Below are 23,988 nucleotides of genomic sequence, written 5' to 3' on the forward strand. Positions count from 1 at the left end.
AAGCTTGCACTGCTGCTGCCCATGCTGTATCTGTTCTGTGATAGAGCAGTGCTCCATGATAATCTCGAGGACTGTTATTGGTTTAAACAATGAGGAGTCCTGGTAAATCAGCATGTGGATGCCTAGGTCCATAAGCTCTGGCATAATAGCCTTTCCAACACCTTGTGTACAGAGGACCCTGCAAATTTAGGACAGGAGACACTTTTGTGTATGTTTAGAGAGGACCTAGTGGATCAAGATCTACGAGCTGCAGATTCCGTCTGCAGCGGGGCAATTGAACATAAGAACATAAGATATGCCATACTGGATCAGACCAAGGGTCCATCAGACAAGTATCCTGTTTCCAACAGTGGCCAATCCAAGTCACAAGTACCTGGCAGATACTATTGCTTATTAATTAATAGCAGTTTATGGGTTTTTTCCTCTAGGAACTTATCCAAATCTTTTTTTTAAACCAGTTACACTAACTGCCATAATCACATCCTCTGGCAATGAATTCCAGAGTTTAATTATGCATTAAGTGAAAAATAATTTTCTTTGATTGTTTTACATGAGCTACATGCTACTTCTCTTCTATTATCTGAGAGACTAAATAACCAATTTACATTAACATGTTCAAGTCTTTTCATGATTTTGTAGACCTCTATCATTTCCCACCTCAGTTGTCTCTTCTCCAAACTGAACAGCCCTAACTTCCTTAGCCTTTTCTCATAGGGCAGCCATTCCATGCCCCTTATCTTTTTTGGTTACCCTTCTCTGCACTTTCTCCAGTGCAACTGCATCTTTTTTGAGATGCGGCAACCAGAATTGCACACAATATTCAAGATGCAGTTTCATCATGGAGCAATAAAGAGGCATTATGACATCCATCGTTTTATTTGCCATTCCCTTCCTAATAATTCCTAACTTTCTGTTTGCTTTTTTGATTGCCACAGCAGCCTGGGCTGACGATTTCAACGTATTATCCACTATGATGCCTATATCTCTTTCCTGGGTGGTAACTCCTAAGATAGAACCTAACATTGAGTAACTACAGCAAGGGTAATTTTTCCTTATATACATCACTTTGTACTTGTCCACGTTAAATTTCATCAGCCATTTGGAAGCCCAATCTTCCTGTCTTGCAAGGTCCTCCTTCAATTTATCACAATCCGATTGAGATTTAACTACTCTGCATAATTTTGTGTCATCCGCAAATTTGATCACCTCGCTCGTCGTACCCCTTTCCAGATCATTTATAAATATATTAAAAAGTATTGGTCCAAGTACAGATCCCTGAGGCACTCCACTGTTTACCTTTTTCCACTGTGAAAACTGACCATTTAATCCTACTCTCTGTTTCCTGTCTTTTATCCATCTTGCAATCCACAAAATGATATTACCTCCTATCCCATGACTTTTAAGTTTTCTTAAAAGCCTCTCATGCAGGACTTTGTCAAACGCCTTCTGAAAATCCAAACATACCACATCTTCAACTTTTTCTACAGGTTTATTCACCCCCTTCAAAAAAGAGTAGGAGATTTGAGAGGCAAGACTTCCCTTGGGTAAATCCATGCTGGCTGTCTCCCATTAAACCATGTCTATATAAATGTTTTGAGATTTTATTCTTTATAACAATTTCTATGATTTTTCCTAGCACTGAAGTCAAGCTCACCAGTCTATAGTTTCCTGGATCACCCCTGGAACCCTTTTTAAATATTAGGGTTACATTGGCCATCTTCCAATCTTCAGGTAGAACGGATGATTTTAAAGATAGGTTACAAATTAATTGAAATAGTTCTGAAATTTCACTTTTTAGTTCTTTCAGAACCCTGGGGTGTATACCATCCAGTCCAGGTGATTTACTACTCTTCAGTTTGTCAGTCTGGCCTACCACATCTTCCAGGTTTACTGTGATTTGTTTCAGTTCACCTGAAACTTTACTCTTGAAAACCGTCTCCAGAATGGGTATCTCCCCAACATCATCTTCAGTAAATACTGAAGCAAAGATATTGTTTACTCTTTCACGATGGCCTTATTTTCCCTAAGTGCCCCTTTAACCCCTCGATCATCCAATGATCCAACTGATTCCCTTGCAGGATTTCTGCTTTGGATATATTTAAAAAAAATTTTATTGAGAGTTTTTGCCTCTATGGCCAACTTTTTTTCAAATTCTCTCTTAGACTGTCTTATCAATTAATTACATTTAACTTGCCGATGCTTATGCTTTATCCTATTTTCTTCTGATGGATCCTTTTTCCAATTTTTGAATGAAAATCTTTTGGTTAAAATAGCCTCTTTCACCTCACTTTTTAGCCATGCTGGCAATCATTTGACCTTCCTTCCAACTTTCTTAATGCATGGAATACATCTGGAATGTGGTTCTAGGATGGTATTTTTTTAAACTATTTTTCTCATTTTCTCAAAGTTTCCCTTTTGAAAGTTTAGTGCTAGAGCTGAGGATTTACTTAGTATCCCCCTTCCAGTCATTAATTCAAATTTGATCATATTATGATCACTATTGCAGTTACCTCTCTCACCAAATCCTGCGTGCCACTGAGAACTAGATCTAAAATTGCTCCCTTTCTCGTCAGTTCCTGAACCAATTGCTCCATAAAACTGTTATTTATTCCATCTAGGAACTTTATCTCTCTAGCATGTCCTGATATTTCACTTACCCAATCAATATTGGGGTAATTGAAATCTCTCATTATTACTGCACTACCAATTTGGTTAGCCTCCCTAATTTCTCTTAACATTTCACTATCCATCTCACCATCTTCACCAGGTGGACAGTAATATACATCTAACACTATACTCTTCCCCGAAACACAAAAGATTTCCACCCATAAAGATTTGATTGGGCATTTAGTCTCATGCAGAGTCTTTATCTTGTTGGACTCTTTGCCATTCCAGACATAAGGCGCCACCCACCACCAAGATGCTCCTCTCTGTCATTGCGATATAATTTTACCATGGTATAGCACTCTCCCATTGGTTATACTCTTTCCACCATGTCTCTGAGATGCCAATTAAGACTGTCATCATTCACTGCTATACACTCTAATTCTCCTATCTTACTTCTTAGACTTCTGGCATTAGCATACAAACATTTCAAAGTATGTTTTTTGTTTGTATTAACATTCTACTTTTCAGTTGACAGGGATAAATTGGAATGTTTTAGCTCATACGAGTTTTTAATTATAGACATTTTTGACTAGAGATGTGCATCATTTTTTGTGTTCATGTCGTTCTTTGTTTTTCGGCCGCCATGGAAAATGTCATTTTTTTTCGGTTCGGGTCTTCTTTTTCACGAAAAATCAATTTTTAGTTAGTGCATGCTAACTCCCCATTAGTGCGCGCTAACTCCCATCAGTGCGCATTAACTCCCCGTTAGTGTGCACTAACAAAAACTGTTAGATTTTGTTACTTTTTGTTAGTGCGTGCTAACAGGAGTTAGCGCGCACTAACGGGGAGTTAGTGCAGACTAACGGGGAGTTAGTGCGGACTAATCGGAAAAATGAATTTTTGCAAAAATACGGGAAAATCCCAATATTTTTTGGGCTCCCTGAAACATGCCGAATTGGACAATTTTGTTGAAATTTTCCAATTCGGCAAAAACGAATGCACATCTCTACTTGTGACTACTTTTCTTATTATTGGAACCTCTCTGTTGGGATGCCCCAACTCTAATGCTTCATTAGTATCCTTTGAAAATACCTCCCTCTGAACCATGTGCTGCTTCAGTCGTTCGACTGTCTGCTTTCCCCTTTGATTTAGTTTAAAAGCTGCTCTATCTCCTTTGCTCCACCCTGGTTAAAATGTAGTCCATCCCTTCAGAAAAGACTCTCCCTTACCCAAAAGGTTCCCCAGTTCCTTACAACACTGAATCCCTCTTCCTTACACCATTGTCTCATCTATGCATTGAGACTCCGGAGCTCTGCCTGCCCCTGGGGACCTATGCGTGGAACAGGGAGCATTTCAGAGAATGCTACCCTGGAGGTTCTGGATTTCAGATTTCTACCTAAGAACCTAAATGAGGCTTCCAGAGCTTCCCTCCCACATTTTCCTATGTCGATGTGTCCACAATTAACACGACAGCTGGCTCCTCCCCAGCACTATCTAATATCCTATCTAGGTGATGTCTGAGGTCCATCACCTTCGCACCAGGTAGGCATGTTACCAGGCAATCCTCATGCCCACCAGCCACCCAGCTGTCTACATTCCTAATAATCGAATCACCAACTATGATGGCCGACCAAACCCTTCCCTCCTGGGTAATAGCCCTGGGAGACCCATCCTCGATGCGAGAGGAAAATGCACCACCTGGAGAGCAGGTTTTTGCTACAGGATCATTTCCTGCTACACCAGGTTGATCTCAGATCACGAGACCTTCCTCCTCCAAGGCAGCACCAGGGATGCCAGACTGGAGTTGGGACTTGGCTACTATGTCCCTAAAGGTCTCATCTATATACCTCTCTGTCTGCCTCAGCTCCTCCAGGTCTGCCACTCTAGCCTCCAGAGATCAGTCTCATTCTCTGAGAGCCAGGAGCTCTTTGCATCGCATGCACATTTCCAACTTCTCACCGGCGGGTAAAAAATCATACATGTGACACTCGATGCAAAAGACTGGGAGGCCCTCCTCTTGCTGCTGGACTGCTGCCTTCATCTTAAATTTGATTAGTTCCTAGTTAAGTTTTAGATTGCAATGGGAGTAGGAATGTGTAAAAATTAGGGTCCTTTAAATGTATTAATATATTCGCTAGATATCTGGTGGCAACCTATAAGGGAATGATTAAACTCTTGATGAGGTGGTGTGAATTTCTGAATATAAGTTAAAAGAGTGATTTTTTTTTTTTTTTTTAGTGTGAAAGTGTCACCTGCCTATAAATTAAAGGATGAGCAAGGGGTAGGAGGGTTGGAAAATACAAACACAAAATTATGTTTTTTGCCTGCCTTTCCGACTACCTATTTAATACAAACACACAAACTTCTGCTTTTTGCCTGCCTATCTGAAGAGAGAACATCTCACCAGTCTAGTGCTATGCTTAGCATGGAAGCTGCATTTATTTATTTTCAATTATTTATATACAACTTCTCCATCAGACTTCTATGCTGGGCTTACATAATGCCCCTAGGAGATCAATGCAGTACCATCAGTGGAACCTCTTCCTTCCAGGAGCCACTTCTAGTGTCAGCATTTGAGGACTGTGAGCAACTAATGTTTATCATAACTGAGTAGGGATGTGAATCGTGTGCCATATCGTCTTAACGATTGAAATCGTGTGGCAGGAGAAGAAAATCGTGTTAGGCACGATTATTTCGTTGAAAAATCGTTAAAAATCGTTTTTTCCGATTAGTGCGCACCAACGGGAGTTAGTGCGCACTAACAGAAATTGATACAATTTGACACTTTTCAGGTCAGTTAAGGTCAGTTTAGGAATGAATATGTATTCCTATTGGCTGCCCTCTTATTTATTCATGTTACCAAGGTTCCCACTGACAGTATATGGGGGATGGGAAATGGAAACAGTTGGTAGCTTGACAAAAAAAGTAATGTGATCAGTCAATGTGACTAGAACTTGTGCCTTAACCCTGATACCAGGGGTGTTGTGATCTTCCTGCACACAGTGCCCTAACCCTGGCACCAGGGGTGTTGTGATCTTCATGTACACACAGTGCCCTATCCCTATTAATACCAGGAGTGTTGTGATCTTCCTGCACACAGTGCCCTAACCCTGGCACCAGGGGTGTTGTGATCTTCATGCACACAGTGCCCTATCCCTATTAATACCAGGAGTGTTGTGATCTTCCTGCACACAGTGCCCTAACCCTGGCACCAGGGGTGTTGTGATCTTCCTGCACACAGTGCCCTATCCCTATTAATACCAGGAGTGTTGTGATCTTCCTGTACACAGTGCCCTAACCCTGATACTAGTGGTGTTGTGATCTTCCTGCACACAGTGCCCTAACCCTGGCACCAGGGGTGTTGTGATCTTCATGTACACACAGTGCCCTATCCCTATTAATACCAGGGGTGTTGTGATCTTCCTGCACACAGTGCCCTATTCCTATTAATACCAGGAGTGTTGTGATCTTCCTGCACACAGTGCCCTAACCCTGATACCAGGGGTGTTGTGATCTTCCTGCACACAGTGCCCTAACCCTGGCACCAGGGGTATTGTGATCTTCATGTACACACAGTGCCCTATCCCTATTAATACCAGGAGTGTTGTGATCTTCCTGCACACAGTGCCCTAACCATGACACCAGGGGTGTTGTGATCTTCCTGCACACAGTGCCCTATCCTATACCAGGATTGTTGTGATCTTCCTGGACACAGTGCCCTAACCCTGACACCAGGGGTGTTGTGATCTTCCTGCACACAGTGCCCTATCCCTATTAATACCAGGAGTGTTGTGATCTTCCTGCACACAGTGCCCTAACCCTGACACCAGGGGTGTTGTGATCTTCCTGCATGCAGTGCCCTATCCCGCCTGCATTACTAGTGAGAGGCTGGCTTCACAGACAGGGGGGAGCTTCCTGACCCTCACTCCTCCCCTCCCCATGTCCCAGCCAGTGAATGGTGTGTGGGTGAGGGGGGGGGGAGGATGGTGAAGGGTGAGACAGCTCCTTCCCTGCATTACTAGTGAGAGGCTGGCTTCACAGACAGGGGGAGCTTCCTGACCCTCACTCCTCCCCTCCCCATGTCCCAGCCAGTGAATGGTGTATGGGTGAGGGGGGGGGGGAGGATGGTGAAGGGTGAGACAGCTCCTTCCCTGCATTACTAGTGAGAGGCTGGCTTCACAGACAGGAGGGAGCTGCCTGACCCTCACTCCTCCCCTCCCCATGTCCCAGCCAGTGAATGGTGTGTGGGTGAGGGGGGTGGGGAGGAGGATGGTGAAGGGTGAGACAGCTCCTTCCCTGCATTACTAGAGAGAGGCTGGCTTCACAGACAGGAGGGAGCTTCCTGACCCTCACTCCTCCCCTCCCCATGTCCCAGCCAGTGAATGGTGTGTGGGTGAGGGGGGGGGGGAGGATGGTGAAGGGTGAGACAGCTCCTTCCCTGCATTACTAGTGAGAGGCTGGCTTCACAGACATGGGGGAGCTTCCTGACAAAAATAACAAAAATAATAAACAAACAAGTTCTAGTCACATGAGTGATGATCATCACGTTACTTTTTTTGTCAAGCTTCCAACTGTTTCCATTTCACATCCCCCCAACCATTACCTCAGTGGGAACCTTGGTAACATCAATAGATAAGAGCACAGCCAGCCAATAGGAACACATATTCATTCCTAACTGACCTTTACTGACCTGGAAAGTGTCAACACTTTGTTTCATTTTCTGTTGGTGTTCGTGAGTTTCCAGTTCCATTTCCCATCCCCCCAACCATCACCTCAGTGGGAATCTTGGTAACATCAATAGATAAGAGGGCAGCCAGCCAATAGGAACACATATTCATTCCTAACTGACCTTTACTGACCTGGAAAGTGTCAATTTGTATCATTTTCTGTTAGTGCGCACTAACTGGGAGTTAGTGTGCACTAACTCCCGTTAGTGCGCACTAACACGATTTAACGATTTTTAACGATAAATCGTTAGAATTTCTATTGTATTGTGTTCTATAACGATTTAAGACGATATTAACATTATCGGACGATAATTTTAATCATTGAAAAACGATTCACATCGCTATAACTGAGTACTGAGAGGGATTCAGGACCCTGTAGCTGGAATTGCCTTAACCTTTCTGGGATTTCCAAGCAATAAACAGTCAGCTCATGAAAGAAGGCGCTCAGCTCACAGATGTAGTTTATCTTTATCAAAGGTCATTTTCAAAGACATTTTCACGGGTAAAACAGTGCTTTGACCACATTTATAAAATGATCTGCTCGATGTGCAGGTAAAATGCACATATTTATACTCACAGTGAGCAAAGGCATTCATGGGGGCAGGGATGGGAAACATAGTTTAGTATTTTCAAATGAATGCATGTATTTGTCCTAAAAAAAAACAAAACCCAACTATGTGTACACATTATCAGGTGTAAATGTGTATTGAGTAGTTTTGGTGGGATAATTTTCAAAGGAAACGTACATGTGTACCGTACCTTTAAAAATTGGTGTAAAGTCTGCAGGTAAAAAGTATCCACAGATTTTACACCAGTGCAGGCGGTTACAAAATTACCCATAAAGTGCTTTCGAGTCTGGGCTTGCAGCTGGCATAGCTTCATCCAGAAGATGTGATTTGAAGGAGTAACTTGATTCGCTGTTGCCGCCACTGTCTCACAGTATGAGAAAGATAGAAGGATACACATGTACGGTGAGTGTCCTGTGGTCTGGACTTGTAAATATGTTTCCTCTGTAGATAAAGCACACTTGTTTTGGAACCACAGCTATGTGAGTTGCCTGGACTTACTGCCTAAGGTTTGGTTCTCGAGTGAAAATTAAAGGGTGGTTTCCCTTATCCATTAGTTCTCACTCTGTGCTGCCCTGGAGGGTTATCAGCTACAGAGAGGCATGGCCAGCCTAAAAAACAGTTAAAGCAATCTTCAAAGGAATTTCTGCAGGCGAAAAGCATTTTACTTGTGTAAATTGGCCTGTATGTGCGTAAAAGCACGTCCATAGTTCCACAACCCGCATACTTTTACACTTACTGCAATAGGGATATTCCCGGGTTGAGGTTAGGTTGGGGGGGGGGGGGGGGGGAGAAAATTACAGTCCGAGTTTGGGATTTTCAAATTTATGCGTGCAGTTTTGGTCAGAAAAAAAGAATCCCCAGAAAAAGGAGGTGCAAAATTCTGAGGGCAATTTTCAAGGTAAAAGTTTGCGCATAATGGGGTAGATTTTCAAAGGGATATGCGCGTAACCCCCGAAAACCTACCACTGCACGTGCTGAGCCTATTTTGCATAGGCTCGGTGGCACGCGCAAGCTCCGGCACACGCGTATGTTCCGGGGCTTTCCAAAATGGGCGGTCTGTGGGAGGGGCCGGGGGCGTGGCGGCAATCCAGGGGCGGTTCGGGGGCGGTCCCGAGTGCTCCGGCATAGTGGCCTCTGCCGAGGGATGGTGCATCTGCAGCCTTGGGCAGGCATAACTCCTGAAAAAAAGGTAGGGGGGTATTTAGTTAGGGCTGGAGGGTGGGTTAGATAGGGGAAGGGAGGGAAAGGTAGGGGGGGGGATTGAAAAAAAAGTTCCCTCCAAGGCCGCTCCAATTTCGGAGCGGCCTTGGATGGAACGGGGAAACCCATCGGAGCTCCCCTATGAAATTGGTGCAAAGACCAAGAGTAAAAATTATCCATGGATTTTATAGCAATGTGGGCAGTTTGAAATTGCACCATCACTCTCTCCTCCCCTGGTCCACTCCAACATCTAATACCAGCATCCACTTGGCTAGAATGGAGAGACAGAGTGAAATGCTAACAAAAATTAGAGAAGCTAACAAATTAGGAAACAATAATGGAAGATTTGAATTACTGCAATACTAATAAGGTAGATGTCTCATTTGGGACATGATAGGGAGGTAAAGTTTCCAGATGCCTTAAACCAGGGGTGGCCAGCTGCAGTCCGTGAGAGCCACAAATAGGCCACAAATATCCACAACAAATATGCATGAAACAGATTTGCATGCACTGCTTCCATTGAATGCAAATCTGGCCTATTTGTGGCTTTCAAGGACAAGTTGGCTACCCTGCCCTAAACGACTGCTTCATGACAACGTAGTGAGAGGTGCTACTCTAGATCTAGATGCATGATCTGCTTTGAGAGATAATTGTGATGAGGGCACTTGGCAATAGTGATTATAACATAATCAAATTTAACATAATCACTGAAGGGAGGACATTAAGGAAAACTGCTGCAGTAACATTTAATTTTAAAAAGAAAGACAATGATAAAATGAGGGAATTAGTTAGAAGAAAAACTAAAAGGAGGAGTTGCAAAGGTTAAAATTTGGCATACGGAATGGATACTGTTTAAAAACACAATTTTGGAAAGCCAGACTATTCTGTGCATTACAAAAGGTAGAATAAAGACAAAATGACTGCCAGCATGTTTACATAGTGAGGTGAAAGAGACCATTAAAGCCAAAGGACATGTTTCAAAAACTGGAAAGTGGATCGAAATGAATAAAATAGGAAGAAGCACCTGCATTGGGAAGCTAGATGTAAAGCATTAATAAGAAAATCCAAAAGAGAATTTGAAAAGAAACTTGCCAGAGGCAAAAATTCAAAATCAAAACTTTTTCAAGTACATCAGTAGTAAGAAGACAGAGAGAGTCAGTTAGACCACTAGATGACCAAGAGGTAAAAGGAGTGCTCAGGGAAAACAAGGCCTTAGCAGAAAAACTAAATGAATTCTTTGATTTGGTCTTTCCTCAGGAGGGTGTTGGGAAGATTCCTATGTCAAAAACAATCTTTGACAGCGAAGATTCAATGGAACTGAATCAAATCATTGTGAAACAGGAAGATGTAATACAACAAATCCATATACTAAAGAGTAATTAATCACCAGGCCCGGATGAAATACACCCTAGAATTCTGAAAGAACTAAAATAATGAAATTGCAGACTCATTACTAGTAAGCTCTAACTTCTCAATCAAATTGGTTATGGTACCTGATCATTAAGAAGGTACTAAAAACCTATTTATTTAAGATGGCCTTTGCAGACCTTGTCGAAACGAATCCAGTTTCTTAAAGATTCTCATACTACTAATGGTTATATAACATACATAACACTTTCAACAGCTTGTTCTTGTTAAAGCCAAACCATGTGAAAATAGTGATCTTTGTTTCTTTTATTTTTCCCAACTTTTCTTGTTTTTATAAAATTAGTATAGTTATGCTAAAGAATTAGGGATTATCAATATATATTGTATTTTTTCCCACCTATTACTTTACTTTCTTTCTTTATATTATAGCTTATTTTATTTTTTATTATGTAACTGTTTCATTTAGTTATTATTTTATTATTTTTTTTTCTTTTCTTTTTCTTTTTATATTTGAAGTTGTGAACCATCTTGGTCAGACTTTGTCTGTGAAAGTCGGTATAGAAATGTTTTTAAATAAATAAATAAAATAAATAAATCATGAGCTGATTGAGAGGAATTGCAAGAGTACCTTGAGAGACTAGAGGATTGGGAGTCTAAATAGCAAGTGAAATTTAATATGGACAAATGCAAAATGATGCATATAGGGAAAAATAATCCAAACTATAGGTACACAATGTCGACTTTCATATTAAGTGTCATCACCCAGGGAAAGGATCTTGAAACTATGAACAATAGTTTGAAAATCTTAGCTCAATGTGTGGCTGCAGCTCAAAAAGCAAATACTATGTTAGGTATTATTAGGAAACGAATGAAAAATTAAATAGAGGGTATCAAAATGCCTCTGTGTCCAACCATGGTGTGTTTGCACCTTGAGTATTGTGTGCAGTTCTGATCGTCCCATCTCAAAAAAGATATAGGAGAACTAAAAACGAAGCAGAGAAGGGCAACCAAAATGACAATGGGGATGCAAAGTCTCTACTAAGAGAGAAAATGCTAAACAGGTTGGGGCTGTTCAGCCTGGAGAAGGGATGGATAAGATATAAAATCTTGAGTGGCGTAGAATGAATGAACAGGGAATGGTTATTTACCCTTTGAAACAGAATTAGGACTAGAGGACACTCCAAGAAGCTTAGAGGTAGCACATTTAAAAACAAATTGGAGAAAGTATTTTTTTTTTACTCAGAACACAATTAAACTATGGAATTTGTTGCCAGAGTAGGTGGTGAAAGCATTCTGCATAGCTGGGATTTGGACAGGTTCCCGGAGGAAAAGTCCATAAACCACACTTTAAGGAAACTCAAGAAAACTAACAAGTTAGCAATCCTGTCTTGCAATTGATCAATTCAAACAGGCTACAAACAGGCTACAAACAGTGTAGCCTGTTTGAATTGATCAATTGCAAGACAGGATTGCTAACTTGTTAGCTTTCTCGAGTTTCCTTTAAGTGTGGTTTGTATCATTTCATGTGGAAATTCTTGGCTCTTTTGTCATTAGATATTTGGAAAAGTCCATAAACCATTATTAGCCAGGTGGACTTGGGAAAGCCATTGCTTATCCTTGGTTATGAGCAAGAAGGATTGGACCTATTCTTTGAGATTCTGACAGGAATGTGTGAGCTGGATTGGCCACTGTTGGAGACAGGATGCTGGGCATGACGGATCTTTGGTCTGACCCAGTATGGATTTTCTTATGACCACTGACTACTAAGGACCCTAGATCCCATGTCGCGGTGACACTCCCTAACACCAGTTATATAAGAAAATATGCACATGCATGTGTTAGGACAACTTGCATTGCTGCTGCTTGTACTGTGTCCATTCTGCGAATGAACAGAGGGCTTCATTCATCAGCACTAAATTCACTAGAAAAAGATAAAAAAAAAACATTTGCTAATAAACCATGTTGGAGTACACCATTTGCTGGAATTCAACAAATAAAGAATTAAGGCTAATGAGTGACTATGTGCTCTTCAGAAAAAATGTGTAAAACCTGGTTATTGTAAAAGACCTTTAAGAGGAAATCAGATATGTTGTGACTGTTCTGAACTGATTGTTTAGCATCTTATTACTGTTTATTTACCTGGCTCTTTATATTATGTTTGGTTTTATGTACTGTTTGCTGTTTTATTCTGTATGCTGCCTGGAGTCCTTTTGAAAAAGGCGACTTGTAAATAAATAATCTACACTCCAGAGCTTCCACGGTTTGCACAGCAGGGGAATTAGTCTGTGATGTTTAAAGAAGGATTAATGCAATTTTTTACCTAAGAATAATTATTGAAAATAAACAATGTTCTCCCCCTATGAGGCTGGGAGCATGGAAGTAGCATCTGTGTTGTTGTTTTTTTTTTTTTTTAAGTCCTTTTTATGTTTTTAATGTAGAATTGCTTTCATGGGAGATTAGTAACATTTCTTCAGGCAGGAATTTCATGGTGTGGCTTTTACTGCAGTCCCACATATAGAGCTGCATTCCTGAGGTGACATCCATGGCCCAGTCCCAGAGTAAAAGGGAAGGACTGATTTTTAAACCTGATGCTGTTTATAAACTCCCAGCTCATTTTGAAGGAACATTCTTGGAAAAAAATAAATAAGAATAAGAATGAAAAAAAGAATGGCAGTTGCCCTTTAAAAACAAAATGGCATGCAGTCAGGCATGCACTCTTGCCTGGCTGAATACAAGGCCTGCACAATTTGGGGGCTTTAGAGGTCATTTTCAGACAGGTGTTGTCCAAGCCAACCAGCTGAGTAGTTTTGGCCTGCACAAGTAAGTCATATTGTCAAAGAAAAAGTGCTTGCATAGTTTCTCATTTAGAATCATTTAGAATATTTGGAACGTGTGTTGGGAAAATATTACCTGTGGGCTCTGCTAGAGCCCTCTCACCAACACACATGAGCTTTCCCTGAACAGGTTGCAATGGCCCCTCCCCAGGCCCTAGACTCTGGATCTGATGCTGAAGAAACTCTCTGCTCCTGATGGCCAATTTCAAGTAGACGTTGCCGCAACATTGCCCTCTCCAGATCTCCCATCCCATCACCAGTGTCAAGGAGAATTGACCAATATCCCCCTACCTCTCCATCTGACTGTCAATGCCAAGAAGAAGTTGCCCTGACAACCCCTCCCCCCCCCCGAACCCTCTCCAACCATTAAGACAGACTTCAAACCCAGGTTATTCTCCCACCCAACATCCCTCTAAAAGCAGTAGTTATGATTCCGGAGGGTCCTTGTCTTCACCACGAACAGGAATGAGAGAGCCCTCTTATACCACCATGGCTCACTGCTGAATGGTGCCACCTATCAGCAGTTCAACACATCAGCATGTGACATGTTGAAGTGCTAGGTGTACCATTCATCACTGTGCTGCACTGCCAATCGGATGGTCCATGCATTCTTACATCCCTTCTGTCAGTAAAGATGGGGATCCTCTGCAATCATAAGTATTGATTCCAGAGGGGTAGTGTGTGGAAGAGGGGAATGTTGGGTGGAGGTAGCTGTTGGGGCAGCAATTTCTTGACATCAGCTGTCAGATGGGGTATTCAGTTGGGGATGTGGGAGGTTGTACGAAATGCTGGGGAACTTTTCAACTTCTTGACATTAGTGGTTGAGTGGGGGATTAAAGTCGGAGTGGCAGTAGGGGTGGGTGGGTTGTGGCTATCAAGGGTTGGCATCCTTATGTGGCAATTGGTGGGATGAAAAGAGATTGAGGGGCTTAAAAAGGGTCATGCGAAGATGCATAATAAGACTGATGCATTATCATCATGTAAAAAACGTGTGTCCAAACTGGGTGCACGTTTTTTGAATGCGCGCATATCTACCTGTCCTGGGCGCCGGATGCAATAGGCAAATGAGCTGCCATGATAAAAGGGGTGCGCAATAGGTAATTTGTGCATCCCTAGCGGTCTGCATCGGGCACCCAGGAAACGTGGCTGTGCGTCTAGAACAGCCTGGCCAGAGCTCCCTCCCCACCACCAGCAGAGCTGTTCCTAATTGCTCCCTTTCATGTCAGTGAAAAGACCAATCCCCTTTCAGGACAGCCTTCTGAAAGGGGATTGGTTCTTTCACTGACTTGAGACAGTGAATGGACCAATCAGCAGGAAGTGAAGGAGCGAATAAATGAATATCAAGTGCCCGTTACACGCCGAAGTGCCGGGTCCAGGTAAAGGGGCGATCTGGGGGGGGGGGGGCGGCTGGAGGAAGCCAGTACAGTGGTCATTTGCCGCTGTACTGGGGAAGAGACTGCCAGCGCGTGCAAGTTCCCTCCCAGATCAAACCTTAATTGGAGCGTGCATGTTATAAAACTGGCACGTCCATGCATGCGCGCCAGGTAGTGCGTGCACATGGACGCGTGCGTGCTTCTTTAAAAATCTACCCTTTAATGTATTCACTCACTGCTGGTAGAGGTTCCGATTGGGCCAGAGCTTGGGGATGCTGCTTTGTGTGGTTCCCCCTATAAGGAACCACAGAAAGCAGGATTTTTTTTCTTTTGTTAAGCCTTTGAGTGGGACAATATTCTGCTTTCTGTGGTTCCTCCTATTTAGTATCGTTAGGATACTACCAGTAGGAATCACAGAAAGCAGAATTTTTTGTTTTTATCACCAGCCCTTGAGTGCCACATATTTCTCAACGTCTATTCCCGGGCAGGTGTTAAATTTGCAGCGTTAAAATGGCCATGTGTCAATTTTTTGCATGGGGGGGGGGGGGGGTAAGGGGGCGTATAGCCTCATCAACATGAATTTAATGTGATGAGTGCTATTAGCTATGCACTGGTTTGGACATGCGTTTTGGACATGCTAATCCCGTTATTGCATGAGGGGTCGAAAATGCACATCCAAGCACATGTAAAGCCATGTGCTCAGCCGAGCGCACTCTATGGCATCAGCCTGAATGTGTAGATGTGTATAAACTATGTGCATACATTTTGAAAATCAAATGTATGTGCATAGTTGTCTTTCTCTCCCCAACCTAACCCTGCTGCCCAGAGTGCCTAATTTTGTCATGGCTAAATTTATCTGTTCAGCCCCAGGCGATTTTGAAAGGGGGCTAATTTGGATGGGTAACTACTTAGCTACCTAGCTAAAACTGTGACTCCTTAAATTTTCTTTAACAGGGTGACCTTATTGAAGTCTCTCTAGGAGAATGACACAGTTAGCAGGGTGTGACCCGAGAGGTATGCAGTAGGGATGTGAATCGTTTTTTGACGATTTAAAACAATCATCAGATATATTTTAAATCGTCAAAAATCGTTAGAGCCGCGATACAATAACAATTCCCCCGATTTATAGTCAAAAATCGTAAATCGGGGGGAGGGCGGGAAAACCGGCACACCAAACAATCCTAAAACCCACCCCGACCCTTTAAAAGAAATCCCCCACCCTCCCGAACCCCCCCAAAATGTTTTAAATTACCTGGGGTCCAGTGGGGGGGGGGGGGGGGGTCCCGGCGCGATCTCCCACTCTCGGGCCACGGCTGCGTTAAGAGAAATGGCGCCGGTGGCCCTTTGCCCTTACCATATGACAGGGCAAAGGTAGCGCCGGTGCCATTTTGGTTCCTGTGACCCGACGTCACGAGTGCAGGAGATCGCTTCCGGATCCCCGCTGGACCCCCAGGGACTTTTGGCCAGCTTGGGGGGGCCTCCTGACCCCCAAAAGACTTGCCAAAAGTCCAGCGGGGGTCCGGGAGCGACCTTCTGCACTCGGGCCAATTTGCCAATATTCAAAATGGCGCCGGCGCTACCTTTGCCCTCACTACGTCGACATAGTGAGGGCAAAATGGCGCCGGCGCTACCTTTGCCCTCACTACGTCGACATAGTGAGGGCAAAGGTAGCGCCGGCGCCATTTTGAATATTGGCAATACGGCCCGAGTGCAGAAGGTCGCTCCCGGACCCCCGCTGGACTTTTGGCAAGTCTTGTGGGGGTCAGGAGGCCCCCCCAAGCTGGCCTAAAGTCCCTGGGGGTCCAGCAGGGGTCCGGGAGCGATCTCCTATGCTCCTGACGTCGAGGGACAAAAAACAAAATGGCGCCGGCGCTACCTTTGCCCTGTCATATGACAGGGCAAAGGTAGCGCCGGCGCCATTTCTACAACGCACCAGAGGCCCGAGAGTAAAAGATCACACCGGGACCCCCCCACTGGACCCCAGGTAATTTAAGGCATTTTGGGGGGGGGGTTCGGGAGGGTGGGGGATTTATTTTAAATGGTCAGGGTGGGTTTTAGGGTTGTTTTAGTGTGCCGGTTTTCCCGCCCTCCCCCTTCCCCTCCCCCTTCCCCCGATTTATGATTTTTGACGATAAATCGGGGGAATTCCTATTAAATATCGCCTCTAACGATTTTTGACGATTTAAAATATATCGGACGATATTTTAAATCGTCAAAAAACGATTCACATCCCTAATCTTTTTTGGTCAATCTGTAATCCCAGGAAATAATAAGACCAATTAAGTCAGAGGTAGCCTACTCCGGTTCTCAAGAGCCATAAACAGGCCTGGTTTTCAGAATATCCACAATGAATATGCATGACAGATTTGCACGCACTACCTCCATTGTATGCAATTCTATCTCATGCATATTCATTATGGATATCCTGAAAACAAGACCTGTTTTGGCTCTTGAGGACCAAAGTTGGCCACCCTTGAATTAAGTGATCAGACATTCATTCACAGCAGAGTCAGGCATGAATAGGTGCATTCAGCAGTGCTCCCCTGAGCCAAACTTGTAAGATATTTATTTATTTATTTGTAAATATTTATATTCCACCTATAATGAAAATTATGCTAGGTGGATCACAAGCAAAAGCTAGCTTTCTGCACAGCATAGGGAAGATTATACTTATAGGATGAGATGGAAGTGTCAGCTATATTGCAGACTGCTACAGCTAATACAGGGTTTCCCAACCCTCTCCCGGAGGCACATCTATCCAGGCAAGTTTTCAGGATTGTTACAATGAATATGCATGAGATAGATTTACAGAGCCTGGGTCTCCAATGTATACAAATCTCTCTCATGCATATTCATTATGGACATCATGAAAACCTGACTGTGCCTGCAGGAGAAGGTTGGGACACACTGAGTTAATATGTAATCACCATTGAAAATGCAGCTGCTTTAGCACGGAGCTTCCCATAATTTTTCCCAGAAATTCTGAACTTTATAGCAGCCTAAATTGTACCTCCCATGCCATCAGGACCATTTTGAGTCAGTACTGGTTCTTAAGGGGGGCAATTTTCAAATAGCCCACACAGTTTGAGAGTAAATGGGCGCATTTACTATATGTACTTTCTGCGAATTTTCCTAGCAAAACAACACAAGTACTTTCTCTTGGAAAATTAGTGCATCTGTTAAAAGCGACTGCACACTTTTCATCTGCTATTTTGTGCAGGTGGTGGGTAAAACAGAAACATGTGCTTTAGAAAATGTCATGCACCCATGTTCTTTATCTCCCGCGAAAGTTGTACTTTCAGCTGGGTAGAAGGCAATTTTCAGCCAAGCCATTTTACCAGAGAAAACAATTATGAAACCCGTGCTCGCCCTTCTTACCTCTCCCCGGGCTGTAAAACCCATGGTGCTGCTACCTGAAGCATTTTGTTAGAATACAGAAAGACAAGAAAGGCGCCATCCTTACCCAATGTCTGTCCAGCAAGTACTCGCCCATTCTCCCCCAGCACAGCTGCCCGGGCATGCCTCTCATTTAAGTACTGCACAAAGGCGTAGCCCTTGTGGACTGAGCAGCCAACCACTCGGCCATATTTAGAGAATATGGTCTCCACGTCCGACTTCTTTACGACCGCTGTGTTGAGATTGCCGATGAAGACTCTGGAGTTGATGGACTTGGGATCGTTCTTGTTCGTGATGTTACTTGTTTGCACTTTCAGTGACATGCTGACCACCTTTATGAACAAAAGTGAAGGCTCACATTATTATTTCATCTATACTGACATTGGCTATGTCTAACACAATAACAGAGTAATGACAGCAGATAAAGACCAAATGGTCTACCCAGTATGCCCTATAAGTTGCTCATGGTAGCAACTGCCGCTCTGTGCAGGTTACCCCCATGCCTTCTTGTTGAGGGTAGTAACTGCTGCTCCATGCAAGTTACCCCTGCCTTCTCTTATGGGTAATAACTGCCACTCTGTTTAGCTTAGCACCGTACATTCCTTTCTTCATTTCCAACATCTAGCCTCTACGGATCCGCGGTGTTTATCCCATGCCCTTTTAAATTCATTTAACTGTTTCTGTCCTCACCACCTCTTTTGGGAGGGTATTCCAGGCATCTACCACCCTTTCTGTGAAGAATTATTTCCTGATGTTGGTTCTGAGTATTCCCCCTTGAGTTTCATTTTGTGACCCCTAGTTCTAGTTTCCTTTCCAACAGAAAAGGTTCACTGTTCGTGCATCATTAATACCTTTCAGCTATCTGAAGGTCTGTATCATATCTCCCCTGCACCTCCACTCTTCCAGAGTACAAATATTCAGAACCTTCAGCATCTCCTCAGAAGTCTTCTGATACAGACCCCACAACATTTTGGTAGCCCTTCTCTGAACCACTTCCATCCTATCTCCATCCTTTTTGAGATATGGGCTCCAGAGCTGAACACAATACTCCAGGTGAGGCCTCACAAAGGACCTGTACAAGGGCATTATCACCTCCTTTTTCTTACTGGGCATTATTTATTTATTTATTTTATTTATTTATTTATTTAATTCAATTGGGTTTCTGCTTTTGTTTTCAGATAACTCAAAGCGATTACAAAACTATAAGAAGAAATAAATTACAATAAAAATTAACTAATTACAATAAATAAAAAAAGGAGACTATTCCCATTTGCATTCAACATCCAATAATCCCCAACTCTAACAATCTAAAAACTCTAACAATCCCCAACTCTAACAATCTAAAAACTTCACTTATAGTCCACTGTTGTATTATTTAGTCCTTCTCCATTCACCCAATAATCCCTAATCCAACAAAGGGGATACAATATAGGGATATAATAAATGATTAATAAAAGTTATGGCAGTGTAATAAGTGAGGCAGTTCCCTATCCTAAGCAAGCTTCAATTTCAGTGAATAGAATGGTTAAGATAACTAGGAGACTAGGAGAGGATATGGTGGTAAACCATATTCCCCACGGCATAAAGCACATTCCCTTGAGCAGGTGGTGTTTGTGATTTACTAACTATCCACTGCTTAAAAAGTTTATTTTCAGGTGAGAATTTTAGTAGTATACACACAGAAATAAGCACTGGATTAGCCTGACACTGATACTGTAGAACGTAAAAGGCTAAAGGAGAATATCACTGCACAGATACAGGAAAAGATTAAAACGCTTATGTTACATTTGTACACATGTACGTTTTGAGAGCTACACACTTGATATCTGTTTTAATGCATAAATTACAAATAAAAAAAAAAAAGATGCTGATTTACTGCATGTATAACATTCAAAAGATGCAGATTTATTGCATGAGTAACAATAAAAAGATGCAGATTTACTATATGTATAACATTAAAAAGGTGCAAGTTTATTGCAAGTTTGACATAAAAATGGTGCAGGTTACTGCATGTCTAACATTAAAATGGTGCAGCTTTACTGCATGTCTGACATTAAAAAGGTACAGGTTTACTGTATGTATAACACTAAAAAAGTGCCAGTTTACCAAATATACACCACACTGATAACGGTGAAAATATTGGGGTAGATTTTCAAACCTGCGCGCGGGCGTACGTACGTGTGCTACCCGGCGCACACACCTGTACACCCGATTTTAAAACATGTGCATGCATGGCGTGCATGTTATAAAATCGGAGGTCGGCGCGGGCAAGGGGGTGCACAATTGTGCATCTTGCGAGTGCTGAGCCCACGCTGTCTTCCCCCGATCCCTACCATCCAACCCACCTTCCCTTCCCCTAACTCTCCTGCCCTTTCCCCCTACCTTTTTCTTTTTTTTCTTTGGTCTAAAAACTTACTTCAGCCAACTGCTGGCGCGCGATCCCCAGCACAGCAGCAAATGGCCGCTGTACCAGGAGCATCTGACTCTTCCCCACCCTGCCCCCCGGACCACTTCAGCCCACCCCTCCCCGCCCCGGGACTTACACACATCCCAGGGCTTTACACGCGTCGCCGGGCCTTTTGAAAATAGGCCCGGTGCATGTAACCTTTTGAAAATCTGGCCCATTCTGATTTTCCAATGGAGTACACACTGAAAAGATGCTGGTTTAGATTTGGTCTTTCATGAAAATATCAAAAGTTAGTTTCCTAAAAATGTGTGAAATTAGGGAGCACCATTTTAAAGTTCAAAATTTAGTTTGCCATTGATGGGAAGTGTCTGCAGTCATAGACTACCCCAGTGTACTTCTGATGAGTGCAAGCACTTGAGTGATACCTCTGTAAAAAGCTGGACCTCTGGACATCTTCACACTTCCCTGGCTTGCCTGTGAAGCAGAGATTTAGTGCTTGGGCTCAGCGCCCGGAGGCACATGTTCGTATGAGAGTGTTCATCATGTGCACAATTTGATTCCACGAATGTCATCCTGATAGAGGAATGAAGTCCTGATTAGATATGACAAAGCACCTACTCTTAGTCAGTCTGCAAATCCTGAGTCTTATTGGCCAATATGGCTCATGGTCATTTTTCTTTTCTGCACCTGCTCATTAATGCAGCCATTTGTGTCCTTGTTGTATCTCTGTGATGTCTATGATATTAAAAATACAGTTCCTTGAAATTGTTAGTCCTCCAACAATCTTCAAGAGGTCAGAGGGCAGAGGCCAGAGGTGGAAGACACACTTTGTTAGGTCAAATGAAAGTTAATAAATGAAGTTGCATTATAGAAAAGTTTGTTGTGTGATCTGAAATTGACAATAAAACATTTGTCAATGAAGATTGGATTGCAAAAGCAAGCTGAAGGCTATACCTTTTACAGAAGGCTCTTTGCTCTCTGGTAGTTCATCTTGCCTTCAGAGTTATTTGCCTCCCTCTTAAGCAAGAAACTGAGTAAGTTTCAGGGTCTTTCCACCTACCCAACCCAATTCCTCTTTTCCTTTTATAGATTGTTAATGCTTGCAGCTTTACCCAATTAGAAAATAATCTATTTATAGGTGTCAGAAGGGGATGGGGGGCACAGGGGCCTTGGCCCCGCCAAAATGTGACTGACTCTTCCCCCTCCCGCTCAGTGACAGATTTATGATTTCGTCACCCCTAGGCACTATTGGTGCTGTCATCGCTGTCATCCCCCCCCCCCCATAAAGTCAGACAACAGGGAGCAGAAGGTCAAAGGCACAGGCCTGCAGTTTCCTACAGCGGTTCAGCGGTAGATTTCCATCTTTTTTTTCCATCCTTTTTTTTTTTAACTCTTTATTTATTCATTGTCAAAATATAACAAGCCAAACTAACTTGATTGGAAATAGAACATAGAGATCAAAATACAATCAAAAGAAACAGATTATTTAGAAGAAATAATAGATCTCAAGTACTTTACAGACCACAAAATTGAGGAATCCAATATAAAATAAAGAAGAAATAAAATACAAAGCAATAAGATGAATGCTTAAATAAGGGAGAATCTTCAAATTATTTAAGAGCCCTAAGCCATGACAATCAAAGACTGATTGAAGGGGGAGCAGTATCTTGTCTGCGTCTATCATTGAGGAAAACATTCAATTGGGAGGAATCGAAGAAGACATTTAATTCCTTGATAATTATCACACTTACAAGGAAAAAATAACTAAAACAATGCCCCCAAATTCAAAACATTAACAGAAAATGTTTCCTTTTGGATTGGGTGACCTTAGTTACATCTGGGAATATATGGATTTTAAACCCTAAAAAGGGATATCTCTCTTTCGAAAAACAACTTCAAAATAAAGTCACAATCAGAGTCTAATGCAAAGGTGATTAACAAAGTTGAATGTTGAATATCCTCATCTTCTGATTTTTCAAGGAAAGAAGAAAGATGTGAAGATTCTAGTAGATCAGCAGCAATGGGGTCATCACTTACTTGATTACCTTTCTGACTCACTGGAGCATAATAATAGGAGGTAGCAGACTTTCAGTGATAGATACATTTTCCATAAAATATTTACATAACAGCTTTACAGGAGAAGACATCTTCTTAGGAAAATGAATAATCCTAACATTCCTACGGTGAGCCACATTCTCAAGATTTTCCATCTTATTTTGCAAATATTTATGACCAGAAGAAACCACTTCAATTGTTTTCTGCAAAACGTCTCCTTGATTTCCCAAGAGTCAACTCTTGATGAAATATTGTGTAACTGAGAATATGAAGCTTGAACCGAGTTGGAAAGGTCTCATTGCAGTGAAGTAAACTGTGCAATCTGAGTAGAGAGATTTGCAATAGCTTCCCAGATAATATCCAATGTAATATTTGTAGGCTTAATCAAAGGAGAAAACAGTACCTCTTTAGAGGCGATCCCTGCTACAGGAATCAAAGAAAATGAAGCAGGTACAGATTCAGCTCCTTGTGCCCACCAGTCAGAAGAAACATGGCTCAGCTCCGGCATTCAGGCACCTCCCGCCGCTGCCAAAACAGTCGCTTTGATGTCAATTGAGCGTGATGGGAGAGAAATGCTTCCACTGGCAGCGGCAATGGGTGGCTCGGGTTACGGAGGAACATGGCGCATCTCTGGGGTTAGAGATGACTCCAGGTCTGGGACAGCTGCTGGCAGACCACTGCTCAGTAAGTAGTCCAACGATGCCTCAGACGAAAAAAGAAGATCCAAGCCCCTGGAGACATACTTGTCCATTGGGCTGGTTGGAGTAGATGACTCAGAAGCCTCTGAGAATGCTCTTGCCTTGCCCATCCTCTTACCCATAACCAGAGGAAGAAAAGTAAGTATAAGGCAAAATGTTCAAGGAGGAAAGAGGGGAAACACGGAGCAGCTTCTGTTAGCGAGTGGCCATCTTGAATTACTCACATTCCCATCTTTTATCTTATAAAATTGAAGTAATTTTTCAACCTTGCTTGTGTATAATTTTTTTTATTAGTTGAAAAAGATCTCAAATATCAGTCGAGAGAGGAGATCTCAGGGATGGGGAGAGGAAAAGAGGAGGGAGGACCAGGGATGGGGAGAGGAGAATGTAAGAATTACTGGGGATAGGAAGGAGGCTTGTGAGAAGAAGAGACCGAGCATAGGGAAGGAGAGCAAGAAAAGCCCGGGGATAAGAGGAAGGGAGATGGGGAAGATTGAGGAAAAGGGGGAAGGGAGAAATCAGGAATCTGAGATGGTGAAGAGGAGAGAGAGGGAGGGAGGTTCTGGGATTGAGTAGGGAATGAAGCTGGGTTGAAGGATCTGCGGAGAAAGGAGAAGTAGGAAAGAAGGGAGGTTCCAGGATCTGGAAGAGAGGATTTGAATTGCATTGATAGGGATTGGGGAGAAGAGGTGTCTCTACCATCCTCTGGTCTTGCTTCTCTCTAATCTCCCACCCAGTCTGGCACCAATACCTT

The 23,988-nt window shown here is 42.7% G+C and overlaps 1 protein-coding gene across 5 annotated transcripts in view; it reads right to left on the bottom strand.

Moving 5' to 3' along the window:
* Nucleotides 1–23,988, bottom strand: part of RALY (RALY heterogeneous nuclear ribonucleoprotein) — a 918,689-nt gene that overhangs the window by 145,118 nt on the left and 749,583 nt on the right. For all 5 annotated transcript variants that reach the window (XM_029612733.1, XM_029612736.1, XM_029612731.1 and 2 more), the window contains one exon: nt 18,142–18,406. In XM_029612733.1, the coding sequence (XP_029468593.1) occupies nt 18,142–18,406 (265 nt within the window). The remainder of the gene's footprint in view (nt 1–18,141; nt 18,407–23,988) is intronic.

Source organism: Rhinatrema bivittatum, chromosome 8, assembly GCF_901001135.1.
Source record: "Rhinatrema bivittatum chromosome 8, aRhiBiv1.1, whole genome shotgun sequence".
Taxonomy (NCBI): Eukaryota; Metazoa; Chordata; class Amphibia; order Gymnophiona; family Rhinatrematidae; genus Rhinatrema; species Rhinatrema bivittatum.